The sequence below is a fragment of the Eptatretus burgeri genome, chromosome 9 (assembly GCF_056783735.1).
Source record: "Eptatretus burgeri isolate ZD-2024b chromosome 9, Ebu_testis_v1, whole genome shotgun sequence".
In the NCBI taxonomy this organism is placed as follows: Eukaryota; Metazoa; Chordata; class Myxini; order Myxiniformes; family Myxinidae; genus Eptatretus; species Eptatretus burgeri.
The window spans coordinates 35553595-35573594 of NC_140969.1; the positions used below are offsets into that span (position 1 = coordinate 35553595).

General features: G+C 45.1%; 1 protein-coding gene across 6 annotated transcripts in view; it reads left to right on the forward strand.

The window, feature by feature from the left end:
* LOC147019897 (uncharacterized) overlaps positions 1-20000 on the forward strand; it is a 55282-nt gene that overhangs the window by 6796 nt on the left and 28486 nt on the right. For 4 of the 6 annotated variants that reach the window (XM_085894723.1, XM_085894722.1, XM_085894721.1 and 1 more), the window contains exons 2-3: positions 9482-9560; positions 19876-19999. The exons of 1 other annotated variant lie outside the window; for it this stretch is intronic. In XM_085894723.1, coding sequence (XP_085750849.1) covers positions 9511-9560; positions 19876-19999 — 174 coding nt within the window. In that variant the 5' untranslated portion in view covers positions 9482-9510. The remainder of the gene's footprint in view (positions 1-9481; positions 9561-19875; position 20000) is intronic. One more of the 6 variants, XM_085894726.1, reaches the window with a different exon arrangement.

The window sequence follows — 20000 nt, forward strand, 5'->3', positions numbered from 1 at the left end:
AGGCAGAGGAACAATTGTATGTGAACCAATACGTCTTGGCAATGAATCTTCGTCGGTGGATCGGTCAGAATGAAAAGCATCGTATCCAGCGCTTCGATCCTAGCGAATCCCTCGTCGCCTACCGGCTTCTTTGTTTGTTTGTTTGTATGTAATGGACAGCTCTGGAGGCCAGAGACCGATTTTGATGAAACTTGACAGGTCGGTTCATTCCAGGATCTAGTTCTTTGTTCTTGAGCACCGTTGCTTTGGACACCACCGTTGCCACGCAACGTAGTCCAAGAGCATTAGGGTTTAACCTGGACATTTTTGGTAACAAGCTGATTTTTTTCAGGAAAGGTCCAGGAATGTGTGTGAAATAACATAGTAAAAGTCCTCATGATTCCTCCTTGAGCGTTTTCCGCAATCCAAGATGGCGTCCAAAATGGCCACCATTTCCTGTTTTTCTCATAACTTTGCAAGTAGGTTTACCTATAACACATTTTAAATGTCTACACATATGTTTTGAAGTATAAGGAACTCAATACAATACATATCGGAAGATTTTGAAACACACAAAAACGAATAAAACCGCTTAAGCTCTTTCAGAAATCCAAAATGGCGTCTGAAATTGCTGCCGTTTCTGGTTTTACACCAAGGTACTTCAACACGCACTTTAAATGTCTTAATATATGTTTTGCGACTCAATGAAATGAATCATATACTTATTGGGAATTTTTCAAAAACATGCATTTACCAATAAAAACACTTGAGCTCATCCTGAAATTCAAAATGGCGCCCGAAATGCCCCTTTCCCTGTTGTTGTTTTCTCATAACTATGCAACTAAGTAACCCAATAAAGCACACTAAAATGTCTTTATATATGTTATGGGAGTCAAGGAATCTAGATAAATTCTTATTCGCAGATTTGAAACACGCATATCTATACCAATAAAACTACTTGAACTAGTCCCAAAATCCAAAATGGCGCCAAAGATGGTTGCAATTTCCTGTTTTTCTCATGACCCTGTGACTAAGTTACCTCAATATGCACTTTAAATCTCTAAATATATTATGTCTTGAGAAAAAGGAACTCATTCAGATACTTTGAAGTACAAAGGAAACAATAAAACCGCTGAAGTTCTTTCTGAAATTCAAATAGTGCTCAAAATGTCTGCCACTTATCAACACACTGCTGTTTTAGCCTGTTTCAAGAGGCAAAGACATTCAAAACAAGATCATGCTAGAGATTCAAACCTCAAAAGTTTCAGATGAATCTTTACCTTACGCATGCACACACCTAGTTGCATCAGTCATTGTCTTCATCGTCGGATGCTGTATCTTCAATGTTGATGTCCTCTGAAGTTGGGGTAATATCATCGTCGGCATCTATAAGAGTTGGTGCTGTATTGTTGCAATTGAGACCACTGCATTTACTGCACATTGAGGTACAAAAGAGCCCAAGTTTCTTGCAGCTACATGTCATGCTTCTGCAACCATCTGGTTTACACCCACATGCCACCATGTTCAGCAAAGTGTCGGGTGCAACAGCAATGTCTGTTTCTACCGAGGTAAGAGTCCCGTCCTGAAATCGCCAGCCCCATTCTGTTGGAGATAAGGAGTTACCCATCCATTCCTGGACGGTAAGATAGGCGCGATATGAATGTTGCTTTGCTGCAGCACTAGTTGGAGGTAGACTTTCTAGCTGAAAGGATGAACTCAGGGAACTGCGACCGATTGCCCGTTTGTATGCGATGTGACGGTAGTCATCAAGAGATTCAAAACTGCTGGCTCCATAAAGCTTAAGAATGAAGCCTTCCCCAGCTTTTTCCACCTCGTCATGGGTGCTTCCACTGTTTGTGAAGGTATCCAGCAAGTCGTAGTCCCGCTTCTTGTGCACCATGTTGAAAGCTTTACGCTTGCCCTGACGATAGATCGCAGAGACCGTGTCACATCCCGTCACAGCATGAAGAAACATCAAGTGATTTCTTGTGTCCCCTATGGCATGCTTAATCTCATGAATGTTGAAGACCGTGACAGGATTACTGCGGCATAGCATGTACACATCTGTGGAAGAGGTTGCCCGAGCAACTAGCATTACCAGTAAGTCTGTGTCCGTACCAACGACAGCAACTGGCACATGTTCTGACTCTGCCAGTGCTAGTGCTGTGGAGACAATCAGGGTGTCGGCGTCTGCTTCTGCCTGCTTGACACATACTCCAGCCATGAGCATTTTGTCACGTAGAGTTTGTATAAGTCTCGCCTTATTGTTGCCGTTGGCTAAGAAAGCTGCTTGGGTTGTGGTGGTTGGCATATCATCTTCAAATATGATGTCACTAGAGGTACACTTCTGAGCTCTTCGTTTCTGCTCAGCTACCTATGTCGAAGTTGCGCTTCCATATCCATCAAACACCACCGTTGATTGAGCTCCATAGTGTTTTAGGATGTACAGCTTGCGTGCTTCAGCATCTCTTAAGATGTATTCTAATGAGTTCCTCATACTTCAAAACATATATGTAGACATTTAAAGTGTGTTTTGGGGAAACCTGCTTGCAAAGTTATGAGAAAAACAGAAGAGGCGGCCATTTTGGACGCCATCTTGGATTGCGGAAAACGCTCAAGGAGGATTCATGAGGACTTTTAGTATGTTATTTCACACACATTCCTGGACCTATCCTGAAAAAATCAGCTTGTTACCAAAAATGTCCAGGTTAGGGCCTATTTTGACCTAATGCTCTTGGACTAACGGGACTTTGAAATGTTAGAAAAATCCTAAAAAAATTATTTTTTCGAAAATCAAAAATGGGCTTCCAGGCTTTTATGCGCACTCTAATCAACCTCTTTGTCAAATTTCAGCCCGATCCGTCAAAAACTGTATGACTAGTATGCAATTATGTCGCGACCACCCATGTCACCTACCGGCTTGTTTTTATATTAGCTAATGACTCCACCCTCTGCCATGACATCCCTCATCCTTCAGACAGTCAGGTTGCAATGTCTTTCAGTCCTGACAAATCTCACACTCTCACTATCTCTCACTGAAAGGACCATCAAGTAAACCCTCCTATCTACTTTCTCAACAATCCTATTGAGGAAGTTCATTCACTCAAACTCTTGGGTCTCACTTTCAGTCATAATCTTTCATGGGCAAACCACAATTCAAAATTGTCCTCCAAAGTCAGCAGCACCCTCAGCATCCTCTGTCGAACAAAGTCCTTCTTTGGCACAGCTGAACTCCTATTCACCGATCAGGCCTTTATCTACAGCTTGATGGAGTACTGTTCTCCTCTCTGTGCTGGCTCCACTGCCTTATATCTTGCTCAAATCGATGCAGTAGAAACCAAGGCCTTCAAGATCATTGGAATTTCCTGTATTGAAGCTGAATATATGGGGCTTATCATTTCACCATCTCATACAGGTTGGTGGTCTCGCTGACTTCTACCACCTTTCTAGTCTTGCACCTTCTGATGTTTCCTTGCTTTGTGCTGTATTCCCCCCCCCCCACCAGGTTTCTGCAGGGCACACACTGTACACCCTTGTGGTGAAACTACCTAAATCCAGGATCACTACTCACCTCAACTCATTTGCTCCTCCTCCCCCCCTCCCCACCTGTGGAACCAACTTCCACATTCCCATCAATCTCACTCTTCCCTCCAGATCAGCAAGACAGCTGTTCATCACCATCTTAGATCATCCCCATCCAAAACCATGATATTTTCTAACTTTGTCAACCCCCCTCCACAAACACACCTCTTTCCAATTTTCCAACTTTTCCTTCTTGAGAGTTTCCATCTTGACTACCCCCTGGGTTATCTCCTATCCCTCATTCTTCTTCACAGCCTTTATTTGTTTAAGTCTTCCTCTATTTTGTCTCTCAACCCTGCTATTGGTGTCCCTTCCCCTCCTCCCTCTTTCTGCTGTTCCTTTTGTTTTGTTGCATCCTGATTCGTTCTGTGTTCTAGCTCCTTAATGAGCTTTTGCTTTTTGTATGTAAAAAAGACACAAATCTCATGAAGCCAATAGTTCACCACTTCAATCTTCCTGGCCCTTCCACCGAACATGTGGCTATCTGTGGAATTTCTCTTCTCACCATGGCACTACAAACCCCCAAAGATACAAAGAACAAAAATGCTCAGAACATTAGCACCCAACGGGATTAACATGCAGTTTTCATTTCTTTAAATCTTCTCCTTTTATCCAAATTAAATGTTTCTTAGGGTTTTATGCATTTCACATAAGTCGTGTTTCATTCCTGTGACAGAGAATCCTGTGTTTGAAACGTCGCACCTGAGCCTTGCCTTTGTTGGAGATTGAATTTTTTTTTTCATTTTATCATTTTTTTTTCAATTAAAAAAAAAATAACTTTTTTTATGCCTCCGCCAACGAAGTTACCGGAGGCATTATGTTTTCAGTTTGTTCGTCCATTCATGCATCCGTGATAAGTTTTTATTTCCACGATAACTTAACAGCTGAAGGGATACAAATCAAACCTGGTATAAGTATGTATAATGATGTAAAGATGAACTGATTGACCACATTGGGGCACTCATGAGGGGAAATTAAGCCATTCAGGAGTATACATGAGTGGAAAAGAGAAGAAGAGGTTTAGAAGAGCTAGTTATTATTTGCTTTGCTGTGTGCAGTTATTACCCCACGCACGTGAAGCGAAAAGCCGGGTTAAGCAATTGGTTCATGTCCGTCTGTCTATCTAAAGGTTGGAAGTTTATGATTGAGGAACAACTTATTTAAATTGAATGTTGTATTTTGACCACAAATCTGGAAATAAAACCTGCTGTTTTACCAAACGTTGGCTCTGAATTCGTCCCAGTTGCACAAGCACAGAGAGGAGTGAGTTTTTTTTTTGTTGTATTTTTTTACTCTGTTTACCTGCCTGGCAGTTAAACAAAATTGAAATTAATTCCAAAGAGGAAACTGACTTTTTAAGGATGTCATAAAGGACATGCAACAATCACAAAAAAAACAAAAACGAATGAACATGTTAGATAAGGTGGTGTAATAGACACTGCATCGACGGTGGTATATTCCAGAATTAATTAATTTTACATCTTTCTATATATTACTAAAACTCTCATCTTGTATATATGAATGAATGTATGTTCCCGAGATACAGCCAAAACGGTACACGATAGCATAAAAATTTTAGGGCCACCTTACTCACCATTCGCCTGCGGTATGCAGTGTCAAGTTTCATTCAAATTGGGCAATGAAAAATTAAAAAAAAAAATCGATTCCCGATTCAGTCAAGTACTCTTCGGGAGAATTTTGATCAATGCAAACAACCTCAGCGTATAGTTTGCTGGAGCTATCTTTTTTTTTTTTTTTCTTGAAATGATTTTTTTCATCAACTGCTGTCACAGTGGGAACCCAACGGGTTCACGGGTCGTCTAGTGACTTTTAAAATCTTTATTTTATTTCAATTGCATTAATTATATTCATGAACACGAGAACAAATCACCTTTGTGGTGTCGTGGCCTGCGGGGGCAGGGCACAATGCGGGGAGCGTCGTGGAGGCGTGGAGGAGTGGTTTTGGAGTGGTCACGTGCCTGTAAGGGATAAAGGTGTTCGCATCGCCTGAGGCGTTGAGTAGTCTGTGTAGTCTGTAGTAGTGTGCATCCGGACGGGCAATAAACAGTGTTCGACAATCCTCACGGCTGTCCGAGTCCCGCTGCCCTCCAGACATTACAATTGGCGACGAGGCTGTTTCGGATCGGCGTGTGCGAAGTCGGTATTGACTTGGAGTCTTTGGCCGGGGCGATTGGATCGCTGCAGCGAGTAACTCAGCGCACCTTGCGCGGTTCGAGTTCAACACCGGGCGAGGGTCCCAGAGAAGCGCATCGCGAGTTTCGCGCGCCGCACGCACAGGCTTCGGGGCCAGGCGTCTCGCCGTCACGGACGGCTCGAGGATGGCGGAAGGTCGGGGCGCGGCGCACGGACGCGTGCCCATCTTCATCGGAGACGACTTCAAATTGTTTTCTGAACAATTGGGCTGCTATTTCCACGCGAATGATGTAGACGATGAAAGCAAACGCAAATCGATCTTGCTCGCCTCGCTATCAACGGAACATTATCGGCTACTGAGTGATTTGGTAGCACCGGATAAACCCAGTGATGACGGGCTGTTGTTTCAGGACGTTGTGGAGAAGATGAAGGCACACATGGCGCCGAAGAAGTCATTGCAGCTCGCTCGATACCAGTTCGATCACCTCGCGAAGGGTACGGAGGAGCGCGTTGCAGATTTCGTGGCACGGGTGAAGCATTCGGCCGTGGCTTGCAAGTTTACGGCGGAGGAGCATCCAGCGCGACTCAGAGATCGTTTTATTTCGGGGCTGCAAGATGCGAAGATGGTGGTGGCCATTCTGCGGATGCGAAGTGTCGACGTTACATTCGACACAGCGGTCGGGACTGCTTCAGCTGTCGAGCAGACGCTCACGGATGTCCGCGCCATCGCCGGCCAGGACGTGATGGGTGGTTCCGGCTGGGGCATGTCGGCTGACCCCGGGGTCCACGCAATGACCCAGATGCCCCAGGTCGCACGCGCGTCTGGCGGTGTGAGCCGTGGGCGCGCGCCGCAGCGAGATGGACATCCAGGGGTGCTGGGGGTGTGGTGGTCCGCACCTGCGACGAGTGTGCCCATATAAGAACACCGTGTGTTTGCATTGTCACAAGGTGGGACATCTGAAGCGTGTGTGTCGGATGGCGGGGGCCGCCGTTAAGGTCTTGGATGGCGAGGTGCGGGACGACCCCAGCGACCTGGGGAGCGGCCTGCAGCCAGGGCATAGCGATCCCGGCAGCCCGGAGCAGGAGATGCAACCAATGTTGAGTCTGTTTTCGATTGGTCCGGAGGTGACAAGACCAATCACAGGTGGAGGTCGAGGTGAATGGCGAGCCGTTCGTATTTCAAGTTGACACCGGGGCTGCAGTGTCAGTCATGGGCGAGCGGGCGGCTCGTGGTCTTCGCGATGTTCACCTGGTCGAGACGACCTTGTCGCTGTGCACGTACACCGGCGAAGCGATTGCACCACTTGCGGTGGCAGACGTCTCGGTGGTCTACCGGGGTCGAAGTGCCCTACTCTCGGTGTTTGTGGTACGAGGGGAGGGGCCCGCCCTTTTGGGCCGGGACTGGTTGGCGCACCTCGGGCTAGACCTCCAGTTCGTACCTCCAGGTGCACCTGTGCCTCCTTCGAGACCCGAGGGCGAGGTTCTGGCGGCAGGAGCCGCGACGATGCAACGGGAGCTGCCGTTCATTGCTTCCTGTGATGATGATGTACGGTTCTGGTGCAACGGGAGCCATGCCAGCCGCGATGAGCTCTCGGGCTTCGGCTGCGCTCACGATACAGTGCACACCCGTGTCGTTCAGGCGATTTCAGCGGGGGATTGGAGCGAGCCAGTCGCGTTCAAGAAGTTCGCGGACCGCGACCGTCGACGACAAGCAGGTCATCGCAACGTCGCGACGACAACCAAGAGACGGACACGCGATGTGATTCATGGGTTGCTGATTGTTGCGTTTTTGATTTTCGTTCCGCGAGTGATGCAATTTAACCTTGTTAAAATAAATGCCAACAGTTCGCGTGTGAGCATAATATGTTTGGCTGGGATCAATCGATGGGATGTCCGATATGATCGATGTGATGTGAAGGGCTTGGGGGCGATCGTGGCGAATAAAGAGGTCTGGCCGATCTCCAGCTGCGAGGGCAGCCCACGGTTCGCTACCCTGTCATGTGTGGGGATTTTGCTGGGAGGACGCGCTGTACGTGAGGGGAAGGTTGCATTGGAGCAGACAATGTTTTTGTTGTTGTATGACACTGATATGTCTCCAGGCTGTGCTGACCGTCCGTGTGGACGTGCATGGTTTTCTGGGTTGGGTTGGATGCGCGGTTTTGGCTCAGGGCTGGGGCTGGTACGTGCCTGGCGCCCTGGGGCGCAACTCTCTGTTCTCGCCAAAGCCGTTCGGACGTGCGTTGAGATCTCGGCTGATTGTGATGTGTGGGTTTGTTATGGCATTGATGGTGCGCCCAGCCGACGGCGCTGTTCAGCGTCACCGCCCAAGGTCAGATGGGCTTGGCGCCGGGCGGCACAAACCTCTGTTCTCGCCAAGGTCAGCTGCGCTGGCGCCATGGGGCTTCCAGACAACGGGGCTTCCAGGCTCGGAGTGTTTATCTGATTCGGGTCTGTCTGGGGGAGATGTGCCGCCTTGTCGGCCGGGGGCGTTTGATGGTGCCGGGGGAGGTTCGCTCGGGAGGTCATCGCAACCTCGGCGGAGGGCGTGCAAGCATGAGCCGCCTGGGAGCGCTTCTGCTGCGTAGTGATGCTGTGCTTCCCAACTTGCTTCTTCATATCTTTTAACGTAGTCAGGGTTTTGGTGGGTTCGTCGTGCAACTTAGTTTCCGAGCACCTATCAATGCTTTGAAAATTCAGCTCGCTCACGTCAACACGTTATATGGTGTGATGGGGTGGAGGGCTGAGTTATGGGCCGGGTGACACCAACGGCATTGGGGTTGGTTGTTTTCTGTGAGGGGGTGCCTATGCTTTTTGATTATTATCGTTTTTGTACCTCTTTGCTTTTATGTCATGGTATTCTATGCCGATTATGCTTATCATTATGGTGGTCATTTTGTAATCGTAGTTTTATGAGGGAGGAGTGTGGTGTAGTAGCCTGCGGGGGCAGGGCACAATGCGGGGAGCATCGTGGAGGAGTGGTTTTGGAGTGGTCACGTGCCTGCAAGGGATAAAGGTGTTCGGGCCGCCTGAGGCATTGAGTAGTCTGTGTAGTCTGTAGTAGTGTGCATCCGGACGGGCAATAAACAGTGTTCGACAATCCTCACGGCTATCCGAGTCCCGCTGCCCTCCGGACATTACAACCTTCTTTGAAATTTCAAAACCCTACCATTTATCAGTACTTGGACATGTTAAAAAGAATGGTGTTTCAGGGTGATGTACAAGACCGCTTTGATTGTGCTGGACTTATGTAATTTAAAAAAAAAACTTATCTTTAAAAACCATTATTTTATTTAAATTGAAGTATATCGTTGAGCACTGCATGGGGTAACGTGTTCTATGAACTCTCTCATTGCTTATGCTTCACCTGTGTAATATACGCGTTCGGAGTTCACTTGCCTCCAAGATTGAACGTTGATCAATCAAAGAATCTTAGGGATTTATATGGCTCACATAAGTCATGTTTCATTACCGTGATAAAGGACATTCTGTTTGAAACGTCGTACCTGAGCCTTGCCTTTGTGTGAGAATAAACAAGTTGGTTTCTGCTGCTTTTTGTGAATCATGACCCTTCTCAAATAGAACAATTTATTTGTTACCTCTCAGTACCACTTGTAATAACTGATCACCCAAAGTTAAACAAACCACAATTGTGTTCCCTCCTGTTCCCTGTTTTAGATTGTGTTAAAGCATAGGATATTTTTGTGTGCTCAAATTTGCAATTTCACTGCTGTTCCTGCCATGTGTTACATGTGTGCGTGTTTTTCAGCTAATATTTGTTGAATATCCGCATCAGAAATGAATCTCAATGTTTCTTCCCTCAAGGATCTGTTCAGTGTTAATCCCAGGTAAGGGAAGAATTGATAGACTGACGTTAAGCACACCTTCCACCTGCTCTCCTGTTTATTACCTTTCTTGCACATTGACTCAGCATTTCCTCCTTTCACACACAATAAAGTGGGAATGGGATGCAATAATTGTCAGGATCGACAAATTGATCCACTTGTAATTGGTCAACTGACATTGCAACTTCATGTTAATGGACCACAGTCGGCATGAGAAGACCAGCCTCCAGAGGTACAGGTGTACAGCATGATATAATCTAAGCCCACCCACTGCTTCAGAGTGCACAGGAGATCAGATGGCATTTTAGGAGGGGACGCTATGTACCATTAGCTGACAGTTTGGAAATCAGGGTCGGGTGTGAGACGGAATCAAATGGATGGAAGATGTACAGTGAGAAAGCGCTGGCCTTATTTCTCACTGGTGTAGGCTCCTTGGGGAATCTTCCTTCATTGGAAGGTTAATTTGAACAGGTTCTAAAAATGAGAGCTGGCAGAATGGCCTCGAGGTTTGCACACTTGCCTCAGCTGTTTAGCCTGGGTTTGAATCGTGGCCTAGCTATAAACTGTCATCCTGGTGTTTCACAGGCAAGATGATTCATCATTGTGTGTGCCGTCCCTCAGATGGACGTTAAACTGGACGTCCTGTCTGCCGGAATTATTGGTGGACGTTAAAGACAACACGGTATCCATCGCGAATAGTAAGCGAGCTGACGCCGGAACCCTGAAGAAATTCCAAATTCCTGCCCTGACTTCCTGTGTTGTAGTTGCAATCCATCCAGGATTGTAACCCTCGCCAAAGAAACTGCTTCATAGTCCAAGAGCATTAGGTCAAAATAGGCCCTAACCTGGACATTTTTGGTAACAAGCTGATTTTTTCAGGATAGGTCCAGGAATGTGTGTGAAATAACATACTAAAAGTCCTCATGAATCCTCCTTGAGCGTTTTCCGCAATCCAAGATGGCGTCCAAAATGGCCGCCTCTTCTGTTTTTCTCATAACTTTGCAAGCAGGTTTCCCCAAAACACACTTTAAATGTCTACATATATGTTTTGAAGTATGAGGAACTCATTAGAATACATCTTAAGAGATGCTGAAGCACGCAAGCTGTACATCCTAAAACACTATGGAGCTCAATCAACGGTGGTGTTTGATGGATATGGAAGCGCAACTTCGACAAAGGTAGCTGAGCAGAAACGAAGAGCTCAGAAGTGTACCTCTAGTGACATCATATTTGAAGATGATATGCCAACCACCACAACCCAAGCAGCTTTCTTAGCCAACGGCAACAATAAGGCGAGACTTATACAAACTCTACGTGACAAAATGCTCATGGCTGGAGTATGTGTCAAGCAGGCAGAAGCAGACGCCGACACCCTGATTGTCTCCACAGCACTAGCACTGGCAGAGTCAGAACATGTGCCAGTTGCTGTCGTTGGTACGGACACAGACTTACTGGTAATGCTAGTTGCTCGGGCAACCTCTTCCACAGATGTGTACATGCTATGCCGCAGTAATCCTGTCACGGTCTTCAACATTCATGAGATTAAGCATGCCATAGGGGACACAAGAAATCACTTGATGTTTCTTCATGCTGTGACGGGATGTGACACGGTCTCTGCGATCTATCGTCAGGGCAAGCGTAAAGCTTTCAACATGGTGCACAAGAAGCGGGACTACGACTTGCTGGATACCTTCACAAACAGTGGAAGCACCCATGACGAGGTGGAAAAAGCTGGGGAAGGCTTCATTCTTAAGCTTTATGGAGCCAGCAGTTTTGAATCTCTTGATGACTACCGTCACATCGCATACAAACGGGCAATCGGTCGCAGTTCCCTGAGTTCATCCTTTCAGCTAGAAAGTCTACCTCCAACTAGTGCTGCAGCAAAGCAACATTCATATCGCGCCTATCTTACCGTCCAGGAATGGATGGGTAACTCCTTATCTCCAACAGAATGGGGCTGGCGATTTCAGGACGGGACTCTTACCCCGGTAGAAACAGACATTGCTGTTGCACCCGACGCTTTGCTGAACATGGTGGCATGTGGGTGTAAACCAGATGGTTGCAGAAGCATGACATGTAGCTGCAAGAAACTTGGGCTCTTTTGTACCTCAATGTGCAGTAAATGCAGTGGTCTCAATTGCAACAATACAGCACCAACTCTTATAGATGCCGACGATGATATTACCCCAACTTCAGAGGACATCAACATTGAAGATACAGCATCCGACGATGAAGACAATGACTGATGCAACTAGGTGTGTGCATGCGTAAGGTAAAGATTCATCTGAAACTTTTGAGGTTTGAATCTCTAGCATGATCTTGTTTTGAATGTCTTTGCCTCTTGAAACAGGCTAAAACAGCAGTGTGTTGATAAGTGGCAGACATTTTGAGCACCATTTGAATTTCAGAAAGAACTTCAGCGGTTTTATTGTTTCCTTTGTACTTCAAAGTATCTGAATGAGTTCCTTATTTCTCAAGACATAATATATTTAGAGATTTAAAGTGCATATTGAGGTAACTTAGTCACAGGGTCATGAGAAAAACAGGAAATTGCAACCATCTTTGGCGCCATTTTGGATTTTGGGACTAGTTCAAGTAGTTTTATTGGTATAGATATGCGTGTTTCAAATCTGCGAATAAGAATTTATCTAGATTCCTTGACTCCCATAACATATATATATATATATATATATATATATATATATATATATATACATATATATATATATATATATATATATATATATATATATATATATATATATATATATATATATATATATATATAAAGACATTTTAGTGTGCTTTATTGGGTTACTTAGTTGCAGAGTTATGAGAAAACAACAACAGGGAAAGGGGCATTTCGGGCGCCATTTTGAATTTCAGGATGAGCTCAAGTGTTTTTATTGGTAAATGCGTGTTTTTGAAAAATTCCCAATAAGTATATGATTCATTTCATTGAGTCGCAAAACATATATTAAGACATTTAAAGTGCGTGTTGAAGTACCTTGGTGTAAAACCAGAAACGGCAGCAATTTCAGATGCCATTTTGGATTTCTGAAAGAGCTTAAGCGGTTTTATTCGTTTTTGTGTGTTTCAAAATCTTCCGATATGTATTGTATTGAGTTCCTTATACTTCAAAACATATGTGTAGACATTTAAAATGTGTTATAGGTAAACCTACTTGCAAAGTTATGAGAAAAACAGGAAATGGTGGCCATTTTGGACGCCATCTTGGATTGCGGAAAACGCTCAAGGAGGATTCATGAGGACTTTTAGCATGTTATTTCACACACATTCCTGGACCTTTCCTGAAAAAATCAGCTTGTTACCAAAAATGTCCAGGTTAAACCCTAATGCTCTTGGACTATCAATAACACTGATGCTCTGTTTAGAGCATGGTTTGTCATCTGATTTCTTAAAATGATGTGCCTGGCAACCATTTTCAGTGGGATTTATACAAGGCAAACCTTTGATTGCAGTAGGAGGCCAAGTGGTCTGCCCATCATGCCTCTGCCACATCAATGTCTCAGCATGTCACTCAACTACAAGTTGTACAAGCAGGAAGTTTTAGCAGAGTGCCAGCACACCATGGGTATTCTGTTCTCTTTTTTTGTGATTAAAGTCGACATTCTAAATACAGACTGGACAGCTGGCCTTGTACCACTTTCCAAAGGACTGTGCTCTGGGAAGCAGCCTTTCCTGGTTGCACTGCATCACAATGGCAGTTTTAGATTAGTTTAGACCCCATTTAACCCGGACTCGACAGGCAGAGTCCGGATTTAACCCGGACTCGACAGGCAGAGTCCGGATTTAACCCGGACTCGACAGCTCCATGCAGCAAGCACACTACCAACTGAGCCATCCTAGTGCCTCTCCTTTCTGAGAATTATAAAAACTAGCAGAGTACCCACCCGATGGGTGATCTTGGTCCAAGCGTGCAACACGTTCTTCTGACGCATACCTTTATTTAGACTGTGTATGAGCAACTGACAGCTGCCTCAGTCACTCTCGAAAATAAAACAATAACCTGAGTTACATGCATGAAGCAAAAACATACCCACTGCTTATAATTCAAAATACCTCACTGCACTAGAAAACGTGGGGACAGGAATACTTTACTGATAGGGTGGGGACTTGTCATATCCTCCCCACCTGGAGCGGCGCAACATGATACACATTTACAAAGCGAATTTGCTCCTCCTCCTCTCGCCCCCCCCCCTTTCTTCCCCTCTCCCAAGACCACTGGACAAGATAAAAACACCCCTATCCACTAATTGGGGTCATGCTGATCTGATGCAGTAAGTCTCAATTTGATCAGCCCAGGACTGTAGGAGGAGTAGCATGACAACAAACAAACAAACACACAAACAAGAAAAAGACGTCGTGCAAAGCACGATACTTGCAAAATCCACCCCCTTTCCAAAGGTTACCATGGATATATCAAATTGTCCATTTCATTAAGATTAAAATTGACAATCTTAACCAAAGTTCAGGTCAACTGGATGAAAATTGATTATTTTTCAGATTGAAATTGATGATTTTAGGAGTTTGACCTTGAGTTGACTTTTGACCTTTTTACTTCAAAAATTGTTGGTTTCCCAATTCAGTGATGCAGTCTGCAATTGCTGTTTAAATTTTGAAGTCAATCAGATGAAAATTGACAATTTTTCAAATAAAATTTGATGATTTTAGAAATTTGACCTTAAGATGACCTTTGACTTTTTGACCTCAAAAATAGTTGGTTTCCCAATTCAGTGACGTAATATGCAAATCTTGTTCAAATTTCAAGTCAATCGGATGAAAAATGACGATTTCATAAATTTGACCTCAAGATGAACTTTGACCTTTGACCTAAGATCAATAGGTTTCTCAGTTGAGACTACCTCTACAACTTGATAACGTTTCATGATGATCGGTTTAGAATTGTGACCTGTAGGCGATAAACAGACAGACAGAATAACAAAATCGACTGACCAATATACTTGAAAAATCTTCGATTTTGCAAGTAATGAACACATCGGTCCATGAATTATAGTAAGGATGGCCAACCATTTATTCTGATTCACTGGACAACAAAGATTTTGCTACTGGGGTGGAAACGTGTTCTCGAATAAATCGAGTATGCTGATTCTGAATCTGAAGCCAGAATTTTCTCAGCACGTCAGGATTTTGAGTTATACATATGGTCTAATTATAGTAGCTTGCCCTCCTGGTGGGTGATTTTTAGTGATCATAAATTATTATTTGTGTTTTTGGTTTCAATTATAGCAATGCAACACCACAACTTTTGGTTGTATACCTCAGAGAGAAGTCTGGTGCAGAGAAAACTGATGCTAAACTCAAAGCAGGCATTTTCGTTGGGCCCCAGATCCGAGAACTGATGCGTGATCTCGAGTTCAAAACTAAACTGAACCCACTTGAGTTTGCAGCATGGGAAGCATTTGTGTTGGTTGTGCAGAACTTTCTTGGGAACCATAGAGCTGAACAGTTTGCAGAATTGGTGGACAACATGCTAAAGGCCTATCTCCGGGTTTGGAGCGACGAGAGGTCTCCTTCGGGGCTCCCTGCTGACGTTCTCAAAGTTAAGTTTCCGGTTGTTATTAGTCCCGTTTTAACTGTTTAATGTTATCACCCACATGTTACTGTGTGTTCCTAGTTCAGTTTTGTTTCAAAAATCGTGCTATTTTGTGAGTATTTTTGTCGACGTTCTTACCTGGTGTTTGAGGCCTAGGCCTTGGCCGAGGCTTGAGGCCTACCGGTTCCACTCGGTGTTCAATCGTTTTTTTTTTGTTTTTTTTCTGTTTTTTTTTTTTTTTTTCTCCCCATTACCTTCAATTTCTATCCTCCTCATTACCTTCAATTTTCATCCTCCCCACTTTCCAAACATCCCCCATTCTCCCAACTAATCTTTCGTATCTCTCAAAAAAAAAAAAAATACCCAACAACAACAACAACAACACGCTCACCTTCTCCCTATTCTTCTTCTTCTTCTTCCTCTTAACTTCCTCCTCGTCTTCTTCCTCGATTTTTTTCTACACTTCCATGACCTAATCTGTTGAACTCTCTCAAACATTAATATTAACAACAAAAACGATCTTATAATGCTTCATCTTCCTCTCTCAAAGTACACAGATTAAGTAACCCTAACCCTAACCCTAACTCTTTCAACAACCCTCCTTACCTCCCCCCCTCGTCCCTTGTCTTACCCTCCCCCTCCCCCTCCACCTCCTGCACCCAAAACCTCCTCCCCTACCTCTTCATTAAAAGTGTGGACCTCAAATATCCGAGGCCTTCGCTCAAACCTTTCAGATCTTTCCATACAGGTTGCCACTGACAAACCAGACATTATCTGCCAAACAGAAACTTTCCTCTCCCAAGACGTGTCTGACTCCCAAGTATCTCTCCCCGGTTACTCCCTCTTACAGTATGACAGATCTGAGCCTCGTCCTGGTGGAGGTGTTGCTCTCTTCATCAAAGACTCTATTACTCACTCTCCATGCACTGCTCTCACTCCCCCACACCCCCAGGAATACCTCTGGCTTCGGCTTCCCCTCCACTCCCACCTCATGTTTATATGTGTACTGTACCGTCCACCGAACAGTGATGACTCCATCTACACCTCACTATCCGAAAACATGGACCATCTTCTATCTTCTCATCCAAACTCTCTCTTCCTCTTATGTGGTGACTTCAATTGTCATCACGCCAGTTGGCTAGGTGTGGGTACCTCTCTCACCTGCCATGGCACCTCAGCAAAAGCTTTCTGCGACTCATTAGGACTGACTCAATCGGTCAACTTCCCGACCCGGATCTCAACCAATGGTACTCCATCTCTTCTGGATCTGATTTTGACAAATTTCCCTGACAATATCTGCTGCTCTTCCTTCGCTCCAATCGGTTCTTCTGACCACGTCCTTGTCAAAGTGGACATCTCTCTGGCTGTTATCAGAGAACCACCTCACCGCCGTCGAGTCTGGCATTTCACTCAAGCCGACTGGCAGGGTCTCCGAGCAGCCATCAAACTTACAGATTGGTCTCCTATCACTACTTTGTCAAACATCAACTCATCCTGGGAATTCTTTCAAAGAAACTTGCTCTCCCTCATGCACAGATTTATCCCCTCTCGTGTTCAGTTGTCCTACCCTTCCTCCCGCCCTTGGTTTACTGAAGCTTGTGGCGAGGCAGTTGTCTTGAAACAACTTGCCTTTGCTTCATGGAAAGCAAACCCAACTGAGGCCAATCTCAGTTCCTTCCACAAAGCTTGGAACAAGTGTGTATCTACCTTCAGGAGAGCCAGAAAACAACATCTTTCTTATCTCAAGTCTGAACTCTCAAACCTCTCTCCCTCCTCAAAATCCTGGTGGCGTTTAATCAAATCTGTTTCTGGTGTATGTTCCCCCTCCATCCCCTCCCTTACCTCAAATGGCCGCACTGCTGATACCACACGTGATAAAGCTGAATGTCTAAACTCGGTGTTTGCAGCTAAATCTTGTGTCCTAAACCCATCACTTTATCTACCCACTTTACCCAGTCGCACCCAACTGTCCCTGGACTCTGTATCCTTTTCTCCTGACAAGGTGGAGAGCTTGCTTTCAAACCTCGAGTCAGATTCTGCAATCGGTCCAGACGGCATCAGCCCACGTGTCCTCAAAGCCTGCTCTTCTGCTCTTGCTCACCCTCTCTCTGTTCTATTCACCCTCTCATTTGCCCAAGGTCATCTGCCATCTGCTTGGAAATCTGCTAACATCACTGCCCTGCATAAAAAAGGTGCAAAAACAGATCCCTGTAACGACAGACCAATCAGCCTTCTCCCAATCATCAGCAAGGTTATGGAATCCATCATCGTTTCAGACATGAAATCCTTCCTCTTCTCCAATGGCTTGATTTCCAATCATCAATTTGGTTTCAGACCAGGTCACTCTACTCTGGATATGCTGCTTCTGCTCTCCCATCAATAGATGGAGGTCCTCAATGCCAGACAGGAAATCCGAGCCGTATCGCTGGACATATCACGTGCTTTTGACACAGTCTGGCACCCTGCCCGACTCACCAAACTCTCTTCCCATGGTATTCAAAGCCATCTCCACTCATGGCTCGCAGACTTCCTCTCCTGTCGCAGTCAACGTGTGGCCCTAAATGGAGTTCTTTCATCTCCTCTTCCTGTGCAGGCTGGAGTTCCTCAAGGTGGCGTTCTGGGCCCTGTATCTTTTTCTGGTTTTCATCAATGATCTCTCCGACTCTGGAAAATCCTCTATTTCTCTTTGCCGACGACTCCACCCTCTACCGTACCATCTGTCATCCCTCAGACCGGCAAGCAGCAGCTTCTTCGCTCACTGGAGATCTGGATAAAATCGCAAACTGGTCCAACACGTGGAACATGCCTTTCAATCCAGACAAATCTCACACTCTCACGATGTCTCTTCGAAAGGACCGTTTAGAAAACCCCCCCATCCACTTTCTCAACAATCCTCTGGAAGAAGTCTTTTCTTTCAAGCTTCTGGGTCTCACTATCTGCCATGACCTTTCCTGGGAAAGTCACATTTCCAACCTCGCCTCAAAAGCCAGTCGCCGACTGGGAATCCTCCGTCGTGCAAAGTCCTTCCTCGGCCCTCTTGAGCTCCTGACCACTTACAAAGCTTTTGTCCATAGCCTGATGGAGTACTGCTCTCCCCTCTGGGCTGGTGCTCCTGCCTCCCACCTTTCTCGGCTTCACGCTGTCGAAACCAGGGCATTTAAGATCATCGGCATCTCCCGCAATGAAGCTGAGTCTTTGGACCTCTCACTCAATCACCGCAGGTTGGTCGGTGATCTTTCTGTCTTCTACCGACTCCTCTCCAGCCTTGCCCCCCCTGCTCTCTCTGCGATTTGTCCCCACCACATTTCCACAGGGCACTCAAGGTCCGCCAACAACCCCCTTCTGGTAAAACTACCAAAATCACGAATCACTGCTCATCTTCACTCTTTCATTCCTCTTTTTTCCCGCCTTTGAAATAAACTTCCTCACTCTATTCTTTCCCATTTTTCCCTCCAGGCTTTCAAAACAGCTGTTCACCACCACCTCTTATCTTCCCCCATCCAAATCCTCGATCTTTTCTACCCCCGATAATCCACCCAAGCCCACTTCCTTCAATTCCCCTGCTTTCCTTCTTGAAAGTCCCTGTAATGTCCATCTTCTCTTCGCCATGTTCCCCGTCCCATCCCCATCCCTCTCCCTTCCACAGTTCACCTAATGTGTCTGTTCCCCACTGTTTTGTCCCTTCCACTCCCGCCCCTCTTGTCTCATGCCCCCTTGCTGTGAGTTGTGTGTTAGCTCTCATACGAGCCTCGACAAGGTATACAAAAAAAAAAAATCAGTGAATGGGCTGCAGGGTGTCTTAAAATGTACATCTTACATTCTCATCTTGATTTCTTCCCACCTAATCTGGGTGAGGTAAGCGATAAGCATGGCGAAAGGTAACACTAAGACATTTTGATCATGGAAACTCGGTATCGAGGCCGCTTCATCCCAAACATGATGGATGATTACTGCTGGTTTCTACAACGGGAGACCAATTCCACACACAAGCACAAGAGCAAGTGTCTCACACACTTCTGAACATGTCTGAACAGTGCCTACGCTGACTACATTGAAAGGAAGAGTGTAAGCTTGAAGTGTTGTTTCTGAATGACTCACAATGGGGCAAATTTCCCAATCAAGTTTACACCCTTCTGAAGATTACCATGTTCTAATGTTTTATTAACTTTTTTTTCTGCAACTTGTTTATGTTCTTGGTTTGTATACTACATATTATACACAGAGCTCAATCATTGACCTGACGTGCTGGCTAAATTAATTGAAAACCTGACATGCTGGCTAAATTAATTGAAAACCTGACGTGCTGGCTAAATTAATTGAAAACCTGACGTGCTGGCTAAATTAATTGAAAACCTGACGTGCTGGCTGAATTCTGACTACAGATTTGAAATCAGCGGCCCAGATTTAGCCAAGAACACCTGCATTTCCCTTAGTCGCAGATGAAACGTTTTTTTGTTTTGTTGTTGCCCAGTGTAATCTTTATAAATTATGGTGCACACCTGAGCAGTTTTTTTGTTGATACATTACTGATATTGCTTTTGTGACTCAAAGCTTTGGGCTTTATTGGTCATTTGTCAAAAATGAAAATCATGCTGCAAAAATTGTTTTTTTTAATTTTTTGCCGACTGGGAATAACGGTGAAGAATTGTTTTTTTTTTAATGCTTACCATGATTCATGGTAGTAATTGACCTGCATATGGTACTTGTGCTATAATGCACCTGTGTGTGTTGTGTGATCAGTTTGGCACTGAATGCACGCAGCCAGCCATCGAGTGATCACTCGAGCCCATTTGATTCTCAACTTTTGCCGAATTCACAATTGTATTCAAGTTCCCAGTCGGGGCTGCAGGATGTAGGTGTTCAGG